The sequence below is a fragment of the Nuphar pumila genome, chromosome 15 (genome assembly GCF_984573655.1).
Source record: "Nuphar pumila chromosome 15, dmNupPumi1.hap1.1, whole genome shotgun sequence".
NCBI classification, from domain to species: domain Eukaryota; kingdom Viridiplantae; phylum Streptophyta; class Magnoliopsida; order Nymphaeales; family Nymphaeaceae; genus Nuphar; species Nuphar pumila.
The window spans coordinates 86,696,592-86,713,857 of record NC_143263.1 but is presented as its reverse complement, the minus strand read 5'-3'; the positions used below and the strand labels follow the sequence as shown (position 1 = coordinate 86,713,857).

Genomic DNA, 17,266 nt, shown 5'->3' with positions numbered 1-17,266 from the left:
TGCGATAACTCATTGTCCACTATCCTACGGTACATCCATTCACGGTTTGCAGTTATTCTGTCGTATGATATTACGAATAGTATCCTAACGAATTAAAAGAAAACAATCAGAATGCTACGATGAAGAAAATATCAAATTTATCATGCAATATACTATGTCAAACAATAACAAGAATTTTGATGCATGCATTGATAACTTAATATTTTCATGTGCAAACTATTAATGACATGATACAATCATTTGAAGCATGCTTTTATTATAAAATTTCTTATGGAAGTCAAAATCAAATTGAAGGTAACTACATACAAGCATGGATACAATTACATCAAACATTGCAATACATCGTAATCATTCATATCAAACAAATGGCAAACATGTACCTGCAGCAAACACACTTCAATATCTCACTAACTACTACCATGCTTAGCATGGACTCCGTACTCCGAAAATAAGAACACTTCCATATTCATACATTAAAATCATGCTCAGCATGATCTCCGAACTCCAACAAAGCAACCCTAAATATCAACAACTAAGTGAGTGTGCGAACAATAAAGTGTTACATCTAATAAATTAAATAACATGTGATACGCTTGCATCACTTACTCACCACGGGTATTTACCCGATTTGCATTATTTTTGTCACTTACTTACCACAGGTGGCTGAGCACGAGCAGGTTCTGTTGATAAATCTGTACAAAAAAATGTAGTTTCAAAAAAAAGTCGCCACAAAAAAAAGGAAGTTGTTCCGGCAAGGGGTCGACTCCCCTGCTGTTCCGGTAGAGGGTCGACCCCCTTACGGAACATAGGGGGTTAACTGACCCCCAACCTTTCCGCCAGTGAGTCGACCCCCTGCCGGGGTCGACCTGCCGGAAAGGTAGGGGGTCGACCCCCTGCCGGGGTCGACCTGCCGGAAAGGCAGGGGGGTCGACCCCCTGCTGGAAACGCAAGGGGTTAACCCCCTGCCTGTTCCGGCATGGGGTTAACCCCCTGCCGGAAAGGCAGGGGGTCGACCCCCCATGCCGGAAACGCAAGGGTTAAACCCCTGCGTTTCCGGCATGGGGGGTTGACCCCCTTCCGGAAAGGCAGGGGGTCAGGGGGGGTCGACCCCCTGCCTTTACGGCAGGGGGTTAAACCCCCTGCCTTTCCGGTAGGGGGTCGACCCCCCATGCCTTTCCGGCAGGGGGTCGACCCCCCATGCCGGAAAGGCAGGGGATTTAACCCCTGCTTGAAACGCGTAGGGCGGGCGAACCTGTCTCCAGCGAGGCGACGGTCGGTCGGCGGGGCGACGACTCAGGCGGAACGCGGAGCGACAGGCGACGGGGCGGCGAGCGGCGGAGGAAGTCGTCGGGCTGCGTAGGGAGGGCGGGAGAGAGGAAACAGGAAAAGAGGGAAAAGGGTTCTGATCAGATTTACGCGAAATATAGCGACGGATTGGCGACAGAATAATTCCGTCGCTAAGCCGACGTAAATATATAAAACTCCTTAGCGCCGGAATATGTCTGTCGCTAACGGCGTCGCTAAGTAGCGACGGAAAAAATGTCGTCGCCTACTTCGTCGCTAACCGCAACGTGTTGCGACAAAAATGGTCCGTCGCTAAGCCGTCGCTACGTAGCGAAGGCTTAGCGACGAACCATTTTCCATCGCTACATCTGTGAATATCATGAAACTTAGCGACGGATTAGTGACGCTCGCTAAGCCGTCGCTAATTGGCGACGGAAGAATGCCGTCGCTACTATCCGTCGCTAATTGACATTTTTCTTGTAGTGTCAGCGTAAACATGGAAAGACTCTGTAGTATGAAAAGGGATTTGCAAGCTTTTCATCGAAAACTATTAGACGATAAATATTGGATATATATATTTATAAGTAAATAAATGTTCAAATTTTTTGATTTTCATATACTAATTGATCTTCCTTTCGTTAATAGCACACGTCGAAGAAAATTTTAGAGAATAGAGCAAAACAAACGATCCAACATACCAGTGGATCATCTTCGTACCTCAAGGGGTATCATATGAGGGTAGGGGTGGCAATCAGGTCGGGTTGGCAGGTCAGCATACCTCAACCCAAGCCCGACCCGTTTATTAAACGGGTCGGCTGTGGCAAACACGAACCCGACCCGTTTATTAAACGGGTAACCCGACACGACCCTCCAACTCGCTTAATAAACTGGTTGGGTTGGGTAAACGGGTTGGCAGGTTAGCGGGTCAGGTTGGTGGGTCAGGTTGGCGGGTCGGCGGGTTGGCGGACGGGTTGGCGGGTTGACCCGCCCACCTAACCCGTTTATTAAACGGGTCAGCCGGGTTGGCATACCCCTAACACGAACCTGACCCATTTAATAAACGGGTAAGGCGGGTCGACCCGTTTATTAAACGGGTTCATTTTTGCCCAACCCGAACTCGCCTAAGAGGCAGGTTGACGGGTCGTGTCAAGTTTTGCCACCTCTATATGAGGGTAAGTTTCTTATTCTCTAAGTTTATTTTTTTTATATAATATAGTGATAAATATATTTGATCTAATAGATTCTTAATTTGTTATTTGCAGACTGAAAAAGATAAGCAAGAATTGACGATGTGTGCATTCTACAAAAAGATGCGCATTCAGATCATATGACATTCATCTATAGTGAAGCAAAAGACACCCATGTAAGTAACACATACTTTGTAGTGTCACATTCATTCATTCATTATATTTTGTACATTATCATTAGTTACTAACAACCGATTATTAACGATATGCAGTTAAAGCTACAATCTATGGAGATTAAAAATTCAACATCTTTTCCACAAGAAGGCTCATCAATGATGTAGTGAGACATTTTTGCCAAGGTCCTCGGAGAGTGATACAGACATATGAGGGGGGTGGATGCATTTTTTCTCCATCCAAACTATCGTACTCCAGCCAAGCCTGAATTTTGCAACTATCTTCTTAACTAGATGTGACACAAACAAAGATCTAATAATTAAGAGAGAAAATGAAGTGACAACAACAAACAACTAGACAAAAAATGGAGCGAGGGATTAAAGTAACTAGACAGAAAATGGAGCAAGATAGGGAGAGAAGCAACTACGAAGCTTAGAGAGAAGATTCATGCCTTCATGGATGCACACAGACAAACCCCCCCATCCTAGATTTTTAAACTCTTTGTTATAATTGTTTTGATTTTTGAACTCTTTACTATAATTGTTATAATTAAATTTTGATTTATATGAATATTAGAAGTGTATATGTTTATTGTAGGCTTAGAGAGGATGTAGAGAGTGTAAGGGGTTTGTATTTGAAGTGTGTTTGTTGCAGGTTTGGAGAGGATGTAATGAGTTTGTATTTGAAGTGTATTTGTTGCAGGCTTGGAGAAGATGTAGGGAGTGTAAGAGGTTTGTATTTGAAGTGTGTTTGTTGCAAGCTTGGAGATGATGTAGTGAGTTTGTATTTGAAGTTTATTTGTTGTAGGCTTGGAGAGGATGAAGGGGGGTTTATATTTTTGAAGTGCATGTTTACTTTTTAAAGTATATATTTGAAGTTTTTGTTGAATGTATGTTTGAAGTGTATGTCAATAGTTTGAAGTGTGTTGAATGTTTGAGGATGTATGTTTGAAGTGAATGTTTAAGAATGTATATTTGAAGTTGAAGGTTTAAGGATATATATTTGAAGTTGAATGTTTGAAGTGAATGTCTAAGGATGTATGTTTGAAGTTGAATGTTTGAGGTTGTATGTTTGAAGTGTATATTTGAAGTTGAATGTTTGAGGATGTACGTTTGAAGTGTATATTTGAAGTTGAATGTTTGAGGATGTAAGTTTGAAGTGTATTTGACGTTTTTGTTGAATGTATGTTTCAGTTGCAAGTTTTTTAATGGAAAAAAAAAATAAAATTAATTTTTAGTTTTTAATTTGTAGGATTATAGCCTATAATGGTGACATTACTGTCTCACCATTATGGGTTAATCCTTGTCTCGTCATTATAGTCAGCCTATACCGGTGAGTTAATTCTCCCTGTTATATCCTACAACAATGAGTTGATGCTTTTTGTTATAGGTTATAATGGCGAGACATGAATGTTTTAACCTATAGGTAGCCTATAATGACGAGCCAGATATCTCACCACGACAGACCCAAATGCCACATCAGATTCAGAGTGCTCTTTTGAAGATCTTATTAAAGGTCTTTAACTTGAAAAAGGATTTAACAAGGTTCATGTTGAGAAAAACATGGAGATAAAAGTTAATCGAGTTTCATGAGTCCCAAAAGATAGTAGAACTTTGAAATGGGTTGGAGACCAACATGCCAAATTACCTCCATCTTGTAACATCTCAACACATAAATATAAACTCCTCTCTTGTGAAGGAGCGTGAGAGAGATAGGAGATAATTCCTTAGTCGTGGACGTAGGCTACCATTATGTCAAATCATGGTATCCTTGTATCGTGAGAGTGTGTCTATTCTGCATGCATGCCTTATGGTGTATACGTGCATGAGTCTACCGTGTGATTGACTTTGGTGCCTTAACAAATTGCTCGTGCTTGACTCAACAAACACAAGACCCTTGCCAACTGATGGCTTGAATTTATTGTTGCAGAAAGACACATAAAAAAGATCTTAAAATTCAAAATAATTTAAAAAATTAATCATATATTAAAAATCTATTTTTATTTGAAAACAAAAATTAATAAAAATACAAAAATTCAAAACTTTTGTTTGACCATTTTGACACAAAAAATTATAATTAACAATAATAAATAACTGAATGCACGTGAACAAACAAGTGCAGTTGAAAGAAATTTAAGCATGATGGAGCTAATTTTTTGGATCCCAACCCTTATGAACAACTATCAATGCACAATCTTAGAGCTTATAAATTCGTAATTTACGATACCACAAAACGCGTTGGGCACCTTTTTTTACTTATATCTAACCTAAATTATGAACTTGCCATGGACGAAGCAACGTGAAGTTTGTGATCAGACTAAATTGAAGATTGAAGGCTAATCTTGACAGTGGGTTCAGATCTAGATCATGAGATCCGTGTTGGAGAGAGAGAGAGCCGAAAAGTAATTCAACATTACCACTCATGAAGATCAACAAAATGTTGAACCCATGAATTGAACAAGAACAAAAGCCAAAACAAATAAAGAAAGCACAAGAGAAAAGAACATTAGACAGATAAAATGGGCTCACGTCATAGCCGCTTGCCCAGATTGTGACAAAGGATAGGTAGCATTAGTAGGAGGGAGTGGAAGATCACTAAGATGCATAAGCAAGATCGCATAAACATCTACCAAAATTTTATGCACCAGGTTTTGAATGTTAACTCGAATATGACGAAAATGAGCATCGTTTCGCGCCATCCAAACAAACCACCAAGAGGTAAGCGCGCGCGAGAGAGAGAGAGAGAGAGAGAGAGAGAGAGAGAGAGAGAGAGAGAGAGAGAGAGAGAGAGAGAGATTTTATTAATGGGAGAGTGGATGATCACTTTCCGATGAAGGTAATTAATCTTAGTGCATAGGTAGAGAGAGCATAATCTTAGGAGCTAAGCATGGAGAAACTTTTGAAACCAGAGAGCAGAATGCTTGGGGTGAATCTTCAATCCATTCTCATAATCGATGAAAACAAGCTCGAATATGATGGTGTAGCCATCGGACCACTCAAAATTGTCAAGAAGCAACCATGAGAAATATCCCTTAACATCAACTCCTTCTCTGTCAGATAAACATCAGATAGAATGCACCAGAGAATCAGTATAGAATTGTAGCTACCATTAGTATTTTTTTTGACAAAAGTAGTTCTCTACCGAAGTGGATAATCCCAAGTACTTTATAAAGTACTCAGCTCAAACAAACCACACAAAATTGCTGCCCGTGTAGCGATTTTCTCTGTTTTGTATTTCACACAAATATAACTGCACTCATAGTGATTCTGTGTTCGTGTTTTTCACATAAAATCGCTACACGCGTTGATGATTTTTTGTATTTTGAGTGGCCTGAGCATCTTGTAAAGTAGTTGGCCTGATCAAAACTATAATTTCTTTCATTCATGCAAAAAGATAAAACATTTAAAAAAGAAATGGATGACCATAGAATGGTGGTGGGCTTTCCCAATCATGGTGGTATATGTGGTTAAGAAGAAACACAAGAATTCGACATGTCTAGAACTTAACCCAATATGTCCCGTAGAAGTTCTGAAAATTTTGGTGACTTCCAAAAATCATAACTCTCAGTTCTGATTTCCCCTCGCGAGTAATTTTTTCCCATACCTTTCTTAAAGTGTTAGGAACCATTCTCTAAAATTTAAAAAATCTCTCTTATAATATTTAAGAGAAATGATTTTTCTGTCAAACCTTACCCTAAACTAAGCTCAGTTTGTTATGAACCTATCTTAATTTTTGCGTAACTTTAAAAATTCATTTCTCCCTAAGCCCATGGCCTTAGACCCTAAGATTTTGACTCAACCTCTCTAAGATGTCTACAACCACATCTTAAATTTCATGATTTTATGTTCAACCATTCAGGAGAACCAGATTTACTATCAAATCTTACCTGAACCTATCTTACATAAACCAAGTGCATTGAACCTAAGTATATGTCCTTAACCTAAATTCCTTAAACCTCAGACCCTGACCAAAGTCTGACCATATCCAGTCAACTAAGAATGAAAGAGGTATCCCAAAAGAAAAAAAAGGTGATCCTCTGTAAGGATAGGGGTTGATGTTGGCATTGCCTTGGTCAATGCATTGACTACTTGCCCCAATTATGAAAGCGGTTGGATCTACATGCAACATGTAGGGAGTAAAAGTTGAGATAGATTTTTAGTAAAGATATAACTGAACCTGCAAATCTTGCCAAACTCTCATTGAGTTATTGAACGAAGTTGCTGGAGATCTTATGTGCATCTAGAAAACTTTTGTGGGCGATACCACAATCGGTAACACCATGGGGCCCCTGCTGCTGGTAGCTTGGACATCATTGTTCAGGCTGACCTGCATGGAAAAATAATAGTGGAGACTAAGTTCACTACCAGTGTTGATTTCCTGAAGAATTTGGTGTTCTAAATTAATGGGTGTTCATGGATTCTCAAAAGAATCACTCCAATTGCCTCTTGTAATCATGCCTTGTCATTGCAAGCAATGAAATCAAAGTGGTGCAGTAATGGCGTGTTGGGTGCTTCAATGACATATCTCTTTCCTAAGGGACTAAACAAAATTTCAAGGATGAGGGATTGATACGTTCCCATTTTGGGACCTGTATCGACCAAGTTACCCCAATGGATCGTATCCATAAACCTAAGGTCCAAACACTCAAAACAAGATCCATTTGTATGAAACAAACTAAATGGATCGAATCTCTCAAGTTAAGGTCTAGCTGCCCAAGCCTAATCCATGCAGGGATATTCTTGATATTAATAAAAATTTATGGGTCCACCTTGGAGGACACCCTAGCAATATTAAAAGCTCCTAGATGGATGCAAGATGAAGTTTATGAAGGTCCTTTAGGTGTCATCTATTTTTAGTTAGGTTTTACCTAGAATATGTTTCTTTTTATGCAAAAACTAGGTGTTAGTTAAATAGGTTTTATCTCTTTTAGTTAATGAGTTCTTATTTTTCGTATGTCTTTTATTTTCATCTTGTAAGTTGTGTAAGGGGCTTACCAATATAAAGACTAGCTGCCATAGTGTAAGGGATAAAAAAGAAAATAAACTTCTTCTCTTAAATCATCTTTTTTTTATTGGGTGTGTCCCACTCTCTCTCTTTCTCTCACCTACCCTTGGCCCCTAGGCCCTCACTTACTTTCTCCCTTAGCTCCTAGGGCCTCATCTACTCTAAGGTTCTTCTATCTTGAGTCAACCCTGACCTCTAATAGGTCAATCCACTCGTTGGGATTAGGCAACAACAAAGTCCTTAGTACATGTGCATTCAAGCAACCAGTAGACTCACACCCTCCTCAGCATCTCTATTGGTATGTAGCATTCCAGCCCCTGCCCAAGTATGCTTCTCTTTTATCATAACCATGGCGAGTTAGCCCAATATTGTTCTAAGCCTAAACCTACCTTACCTTAATTCTCATACTTCAAACCTTGCACTTAATTTTGCTTTACTGTTAACTACAAAAATAGACCCAACTTGTATACCTCATATCTCCATGCCCAAACTCATTTAGGTATAAGATTTTAACTATAGCTTTCCTGATCTATTACTCCTAAAAAATCATGATTTATCAAAACATCAGTAGAGAGAAATAGATTTTCTACTAAAACCTGTCATACCCAAAACCCAATCCAACCAGTCCTATCACATGTTCCGTCTCTACCTTTCTCAATCTGTCCCTAGTGTCCCCACCAATTTTTATATTTTTTTTCATGTTTTGTTTGGGAGATTTTTTCCTTAAAACATGTCTGTCCTAAAACCTGTTTTGAGGCTTGTCCCTATTCAGACCCCTTGTTCTCTAGACCGGTTCTCTTAACCTAAAATGATTTTGACCCTACTTTTGGACAATCTTTTTTGACCTCTTTAGAAGATCTCCACCAAGTCTCATGCTTTTTAGTGCACCCATTTGGGCATAGTAATTTTTTTAGAAAAATTGATCGGTCTCCTACATAGAATGAGTCTAAAAACAGTCTTTGTTTGACCTACCGAACCTAACCCACACCTAGGCTCAAACCCAATCTCACCTCGGGTCCATTTGAGTGCAACAAGCGGGATGGGGAGGAAAGGTGGTGTTTTTTTAGCGAAGGGTATTTGATTAATGAGATAGGGATCCAAGCCTAGAAGACCTAGTTTCCCTCATGAAAAATTTGGTTGTTGCAAGTTTTTGCAAAACCGGTTCATAATCCAATTAAGCATAAAATAGGTTTCCCCAAAACCTGATGTAGTGGCATCCAAATGTGCTACTAAATCTCGCTTTTGTGGGTCATACCAGGTCTTTACCCAAAACAGACTTGGTGTTGGATCATGTGACTGCGATGTAGATATATATGTTTTAAGATCTTAAAAAAACAACTACCCACCATGTGCCAAGATTTTATAACTTAAAAAATCTTATTTTTGTTATCCAAAACAGAGGATTAAGGCATGACACCCATCAAGTAATAAACTATACTACTTGCATTTACAAAGTTTGGTTGAGAAGATGCAAGCAACACCCATTCTTGCTCTCTAAGTACCACACACACACACACACATGTATATATTCACACGGCAAACCAAACGCATGCTGCTGATAGCACGCATGTTTTTCTTGCAAAAATGACCATTTAGCGGACCACTAAATGTTACTTTTTTCACCCAGACCTTTAGTGGCGGTTTAAACACTGAAAAGAAATTTGACGGATGTACCCAGCGCGTCCGACCTTTGTTCAATGATTGGCCATTCGATGATACGAGCAAACGCGTATATATGTATATAATTACCCCGTAACAGTGGATGTGCTTCTCATCGAACGCCGGCCATTGTTTTTTCAACGATATAAAGTTGTTAGCGGAGGTCACGAGCGCCGCTAACTCCCGTATCAAGTTAAAAAAAACGCCCATCACCCTCAATCATTTCTTAGACCCCACGTCTGACAGACCCTATTACTAAGATGGAGGGTGATCAGCACACTAAAAGAGTGCAATCACATTGCTCCTAATCTTTTTTCATTTTATATATCTATTTCCTCATACCCAAAAGAGAGTGAACTTTCATCCTTTGACTAAGAAACCAACAAAACCGACCAAAGGCAAAAACCTGATCAGTCTTTTGCCGCTGGTTCAAGTTAAAGATTAGATACTTTGATTAGGAGGTGTTGTATGGGCAGGCAGTTCCCTATGTCTCTTTTTGTTTTTTCTTCATCCGTAAATAATAATGAGTTAACCACCATCTTAAGGTGGGTGGCCCTTAGGATACATGGCATCACTAGTTGACAGAGTACTTTGTCAGGTTAGTAGAAGGCAAATTTAATACAACTTTTTAAAATTTTCTCAGTTCACAGAGCATGATAATCAAAGGCTATTTAGACTAGAACTTGTACAAATTTTTCTTTCCTTTTTGTGCTCTTTTTTCATTTTTTGAATAATCATCATGAGTTTTACAGTTACTAGCGGCAGGTGAAACACAATATTTTTATGCCATGCATGACAACGGATCCAGTGATATGCCAAAACAGGTTTTGTCTATGTTTTAGGATCTCCACCCTTCAGTCCTACCGATCAACCCTAGGATTAGGGGTGTCAACCCGCCTGGTTTACCCAGACCCGACCTGAACCAAACCCTATAGGGCCCGGGTATGATGATAAATAAAAAGACACGATTAAGACTCAGGTCTAGACCCGAAGATTTGTTTAATACATAGACCCGAGTATAGTTTGTGAAATTTTATACCAGACTCGGATCCAATTAAGACCTGCAAATTTTCAATGTAAAAATGATAAAATTATGGTTTTACCTGCAGGTATGCAGGTTTGGTTCATGTAGTTTTTATCGGATCCGATTAAGACCTGCAAATTTTCAATGTAAAAATGATAAAATTATGGTTTTACCAGGAATGTAGGTTTGGTTCATGTAGTTTTTATCGGATCCGATTAAGACCTGCAAATTTTCAATGTAAAAATGATAAAATTATGGTTTTACCAGGTATGCAGGTTTGGTTCATGTAGTTTTTATCGGATCCGGGTGCGGTTTTTCTTATAATGAACCCTATTAGACCTACGTATGGACCCCATACCATACCTGAAGATCTGGTCGAAGTCTGGTTCCACCTAGATCCGAACCAAACCCAACCCAACCCGTTGACACCCCTATGCAGGATCTGTCAATGACAACACGGTGGGCTCAATAGGGATGGCAGTGGACCGGGGGAAAGCTGGGCCCCGCCCCGCCTCGCCCCGTTTGGACCGGGGATGAAGGGTATGAAACGGGGATGGAGGCGGGGACGAAGGTTAAAATCCATCCCCGTCCGGGGGTGGAGGCGGGGATGGACGTGCACTTTTCCCCGCCCCATCCCGCCACGATCCCCGCCCCGACCACTTTTCCCCACAATATCCCCGCCCCGCCTCATCCCCGTTTGAACTGGGGATGGAGGACATGAAACGGGGATGAAGGTGGGGGTGGAGGATAAAATCCATCCCCGCCAGGGAGGCGGGGTGGGGGTGGAGGATAAAATCTCGAGGAGGGGCGGGGGTGGAGACCTTGTCCCCCGCCCCGCCCCGCTCCACTGCCATCCCTATGGCTCAATGAAGGTGAAAATGAATGTTATGGATGGTGGAGTTGTTAAAACACAAAGAAAGCGTGTTTTGGCCATTCTACACCAAAAAAGGAGGGAGGATCATGTGCGATGTAATTGCTCACTTTTAGTGTGCACCTGCACCTGATCATCCTCCATCACTACTTGGGCCCCACAGCTGACAGATATCAGGTGCATACATGAGATGAAGTACCGGCCCTGTTGGGGGGGGGGACATATAACCTGCTTCGCAATTATTGCTATGAAGAAACTTCAGCATCATATGTTTAACCTTTTCATAAGACACAGGATGACATGTAGCTATCTGGTCTCTCTTACCCATCAAAAGGAAGCCTTGTTTGTTCCTTTTGAGAGAAAAAAAAAAGAAAACGAAAGCATTGTTTGCATTCCAAGCTGTAGAAATAACCATAATGCATTTTTTTTACTGCAAGTAGAATAATACTTCATTATTCCATATTCAACCTTTCCAGGTGCCTTGTTTGAAGATATATAACAAGTTGTGCACTTTAAGCTCCGGGCAAAATTGAAGTTGCCCAAGTCGCAATGGTGAAGAGAAACTGCAGTTTCTTCCTTTTCTTGTTGCTCTTTGGCTTAGTTTTCAATGCCGCGGTTGCGACCGTGCTGAATAGGAGCAGTTTCCCGGCAGGCTTCATCTTTGGGGTCTCATCATCTGCTTATCAGGTTCCAGTACTGTCATGCAACTATGGTTTTCTGTACTGTTCTGGTTTACCAATGATACTTCAACGTTTGGTTTGCCTGTTGCTGAATGAATTGTTATTTCTTTAAAAAAAAAATGGATTCTGTTTAGAGTAGATTTAGTGATACTTTACAAAATACTCAGGCTACACAAAACACAGAAAATTACGGCGATTTTCTGTGTTTTGTGTACAGTAGCGATTTTCTGTGTTTTGTGTGGCCCGATCGAGCACTTTGTACAGTACTCAGGCCCGATTCTGCAGTTTGTGACTTACAATTTTGTGGCTCCATATCTAATTTGCTGAATGTGCATGGTTGTAGTATGAGGGTGCTACAAGCGAAGGTGGTAGAGGTACCAGCATTTGGGACACCTTCATTCGTGAGCATCCAGGTAACTGTCCCACGTTCCAGTGCAAGAAAGATAGCAAATATTAGAGCCTTTCCATTTACAGAAACTTAAAAAGAGTATGGTTGCTTGAAACTGTGCAGATAAAATTGCTGACCATAGTGATGCAAAGACGGCTAATGATGAGTATCATCGGTACAAGGTGAAAATCTCTTACTTTCTCAAAATTTAAAAACAAACTTCTTTTCTAAATTTCCATTTAAATAAGCTTACAAAAGCTCCTTTCATCTGATAAAAGGCCACTGTGAACATCACCGAGCTGATGGGACATCACGAATTCCAACCACGCCACCACAAACATGAAGTTTCAAGTTATCCCAAAAGAAAAAGTGCATTTAGATAAGATAAATATGACATATTTTTTGCAATTCTATCTTTTTGCTATAGAGAAATTTTTCTTACAAATTAAAAGAATTGGTTCAATAACAAAATCACCCTTAATTAAACACCAAAAAACATTAACTCACATTAAAAAAAAAAAGATTTTTGTGTCATTTATATTGTTAACATAAAAGTATATAAAGCCTAACTACTGATGCCTCAACTCTACCGGATTTGGAATCAGAATGAATTGTTCAAATCATTCTGATTCCGAATCCCAGGCAAAGCTGTGATTTTGAATCAGAATGATTCAAAATCACAGGCTGCGTCTCAAATCTCATGTTTGTTAGACATGAGATTTCAGGCATTTAGAATCGCTTTCTCAGTTTTTTCCTGAAAAAGTGATTCTGTGGAAACAAAAGGAAGCGATTCTGCCCCTAAGTCTCACCAAACCACACTGGCCTCTACCGTAGTAAAAAGATCTATACAAACACGTGAACGTGCATGACCGGGTGCCACACAATAGGAAAGAGATAAGGTGAGTGGAATCTTACAAGGGTGTCATAACAACAATTTTATGTTTTGAAAGCACCACCATTCATTGTACAAACAGCGGGACCCACCAAAATTGGTGTTGATGTATCATTAGACAATGGATGGTAGTGATGGAGGCACGAACGATGGTAATTTTGAAACACAAAAAATTGTGTTTTGAGGTATCATCTGATCCAACTAGGGATGGCAGTAGGGGTGGCAATAGGGTGGGGTTGGCGGATCAGCATACCTCAACACGAACCCGACCCGTGACCTAAACGGGTAACCCGACCCGACACGACACGGTTAACCCGTTTAATAAACGGGTCGGGTCGGGTAAACAGGTTGGCGGGTTAGCGGGCGGGTTGACGGGTCAGGTTCGGGTAAACGGGTTGGTGGGTCGGGTTCAAGTAAACGGGTTGGCGGGCAGGTCAGGGTTGGAGGGTCGGGTTCGGGTAAACGGGTGAACCTGCCTGCCTAACCGGGTTGGCATACCCCTAACACGAACCTGGCCCGTTTAATAAACGGGTTAGGCGGGTTGACCCATTTACGACATGAACCCGTTTAAGCCAAACCCGAGCCCGGCTAAGAAGCTGGTTGGCGGGTCATGTCAGATTTTGCCACCCCTAGATGGCAGTAGATCAGGCGGGGCCCCACCCCACATTGCCCTGTTTGGACTGGGGATGGAGGACATGAAATGGGGATGGAGGTTAAAATCAAAACACGTGTAGCCCCGCACCGTCCCCCATTAGTAAACCTTCCTCTCCTTTGAGGAAGGCAGTAGACCAAGGGGAAACAGGGCCCACCCCGCCTCACCCTTTTAGGATTGAGGATGAAGGACAAAAACCAGAGATGGAGGTTAAAATCAAAACCCGTGGGGGGATGGAGGTGGGGATCAAGGATAGCATTTTGAGATTGGGCCGGAGTGGAGATCTTGTCCCCCGGTCCACTGCCATCCCTAGATCCAATTCCTTAAAGGCTATTATAAATTGTGACACTGTACACTTAACATTTTTGCATACAATTCATTAAAAAAAAATCACAATGCCTTAAATGGTACTTACTTTTGGAACAACTCATTGTTTTTTTGCCACGACAAGAGAAATTCGTCACACATGGTCAATTGACTACTTAAAATATGCTTCTCAAAAAAAAATCTTCTCAAAAAGCCCTAAAAATATGCCAAACATAGCCACTTGATTTTTTCATGACAAGGTTACCCTTTTATCACCTAAAAAATTAGATACATTAATCCAACCACTTGTCTAAGTTGTCGCCTGAAAAAATCAGGCACCATCTAACTTTGGTTTGAAAAAATCAGGCATCCTATAAGTTGTCGCCTGAAAAATTAGGCTTAAACTTTCAAGCGACAAAGGGCAAAAGTGTCAAGTAAATAATAAATTGGCTTTGTTGGTCCTATTTTCTAGTTTCCTGTTTAGTAATGGTACATTTACGTAATTGTTCAAAAAAAAAAACGTGGTGGGTCCAACAGGACAAATATCATTTTTATTTGTGAGGTTGCTAGTCATGCATATGGTTCATGGGCTATGCTGAAATTGGGAACCATCACTGCATACGGAAAGCAAAACGTCAGTAACATGTCAACCATGGAGAACTAAATTATCAACACGCCACCACCTTTTTTCAAGGGTTAATGTTTCTTACCCTTATGGGTATGGTTGGCAAAGAACTAATAAAAAACTGTAAATTTTTTTTTTTATGTTTTTGCATCCTTCACATATTTGAGTTGGTAGAAATCAGAGCTTGGATCATATTATTCTAACTTGTATATAAGATTTTGTGGGAGAAAAATGTACCAAATTTTCAACCATCAAAAAATGATTTTTTATGTCAAAAAATACAATCAAAAAGTTTTTTTTTTTTTTGGACGAAGAAAGATGGGGTTAGGCATACCCCCACCAGTTATACAACTCATAAATTGGGTTTTGAACATGCAACATCCCAACACAAGGTGCCATGCACTAACTGCTCCTATTTGATTCCTACTATTTTAACCATGCTGAACACATCTGTGGGGTTGTATTTGGTCAAAACAACTCTTTCACTATATGGGTTCCAATTAAGGATGGCAGTGGACCGGGAGAAAGCGGGGCCCCACCCCGCCTCGCCCCGTTTGGACCGGGGATGAAGGTTAAAATCCATCCCCGTTCGGGGATGGAGGCGGGGATGGACGTACCCTTTTCACCGCCCCTCCCCGTCCCTGCCACTTTTCCCCGCCTCAGACCCGCCCCGCCTCATCCCCGTTTGAACCGGGGATGGAGGACATGAAACGAGGATGAAGGCGAGGGTGAAGGTTAAAATCCATCCCCGCCGGGGATGGAGGCGGGGATGGAGGTTCTAATCTTGAGGCAGGGCGGGGGTGGAGACAATTGTCCCCCATCCCTAGTTCCAATTAAGGGTTCTTTACCTACGAGGGTACCAAATACTATACCTTTTTAAACTCATGTTATTTTTATTGCCAAGTTATTTACATTGCTGTGAATCATCTAAAAAATCATATGACAAAAACATCACTTTGGCTTCAAGAGGGCAATTAGTGGACTGCGATTCGAAAGTTGTACTTCCCAACAATTTGGTGATTAGATTTAGGCTCTATTTGGGAGCCTTTGAATTGGAGGTGTGTGTTCTAATTCTTTAGTGCTCTCATGTTCTCTGACTGTTTAGTAGTGTGATGTTCCCAAAACACTGCATTGAGAATGGAATTGGCAGCCACAACACTAAATCTCATGTCATTCACAAGATGATTTTGGCAACTCCACCTGCAAATGAATTTTGGCAAAACCTTCTTTTGATAACACATTAAAATACTTTTTCCATGTCAATTCAAGGCTCCTAAACAGGGCCTTATTTTCATCATCTTCCAAGTTTGTGTACATAGTATCATCTCATATCCATGTGAGTCATTGGGGGCCAAGTTCAGGGACAAGCAGGTGGGGATGAAATCAGTTCCAGTGTGAATAGGGGTAATGATATGTCTTTTTCAATGACAGTCATTTTTTTCAAAGTCCCCAATATTCTCCAACTTAACTGGGAAACTTCAATTTTTTTTTTTCAAAGAGAGGAAAATGATGATATTTGAACCTATGCCAATTCCAAAGATGACCAATGATTTATCCATTAGGGTAAGACACTTTTTTGTGAAAACTTCAAGTGATATGTTGAATAAGAACATTGAGCATGTCTTGCCTAAGTAACTTCATAAAATTAAGACTATCTTATAGTTGGTTTAAAATGGGTGCCAACTGGTTGGGATAAAAAAACAAGTTTGAACAATAAGCGGGTTTGGTTCCATGGATTTGGATAGAAAATAAGTTTGAATATAAAGTGGATTTGGTTCCAAGTCAGTGGGTGTACGTACTAAAAAAAACCTAGGCCAGCAGGCCATGTATAAAAATAGATTGATTAGAAAACTAGTTTGGTCATTAAGTATAAACAAACACAAGCTATTTCGATTACATGTCATGAAGAACCAACTGGTTTTCGGCTCTGAAGATTAACGGTTTAGTTATAAACCAGTTGGGCTTGCAGATAGCTTTGTTTCTGAGAGTGCTGTTGGCAATAATGAGTGTCATTTATGTTCTAATGCAGGAAGATGTAAATTTAATGAAGGACTTGGGAGTAGATGCCTACAGGTTTTCCATCTCATGGAGCAGAGTATTGCCTTGTAAGATGTCTTGACACAGCATTTTTAGTTTTGCTTTCTCTTTCGTGCTATTTACAAGTCAAATTTGCTCAACATTATTCATGAATAATATAGCTCCTTAGTTTTTTTTTTAATGAAAAGATAATATTACTAAAAATGATAATGATAAGAAGATAACAACAGTTCAGATCAGAGAGTAACATGAAAGATGAGGTGAGATGAGGTGTGATGAGTTATCACACCCCATCCAGTCATAAAAATCAAATCAGCCTCCACTGCGTTGCAGCATGACCATCTGCTGAGATGCAGATTAGAGAAACGACTGGGACTGAGAATAAGGCTCAAGTGGCAGCTCTGTTTCTCCCAATCCATTCAGTGGGGCGGTTCGGCCATTTGCGGCGCACCCTCCCCTTCGCAGCTGGTTAAAAATTCCCTC

The 17,266-nt window shown here is 40.5% G+C and overlaps 1 protein-coding gene across 1 annotated transcript in view; it reads left to right on the top strand.

The window, feature by feature from the left end:
* Window positions 1-11,767: 11,767 nt before the first annotated feature.
* LOC149815881 (beta-glucosidase 12-like) overlaps window positions 11,768-17,266 on the top strand; it is a 41,729-nt gene continuing 36,230 nt past the window's right edge. The window contains exons 1-4 of the mRNA XM_089989336.1: window positions 11,768-11,890; window positions 12,227-12,296; window positions 12,395-12,453; window positions 16,776-16,851. Of these exons, the coding sequence (XP_089845462.1) occupies window positions 16,791-16,851 (61 nt within the window). The 5' untranslated portion in view covers window positions 11,768-11,890; window positions 12,227-12,296; window positions 12,395-12,453; window positions 16,776-16,790. The remainder of the gene's footprint in view (window positions 11,891-12,226; window positions 12,297-12,394; window positions 12,454-16,775; window positions 16,852-17,266) is intronic.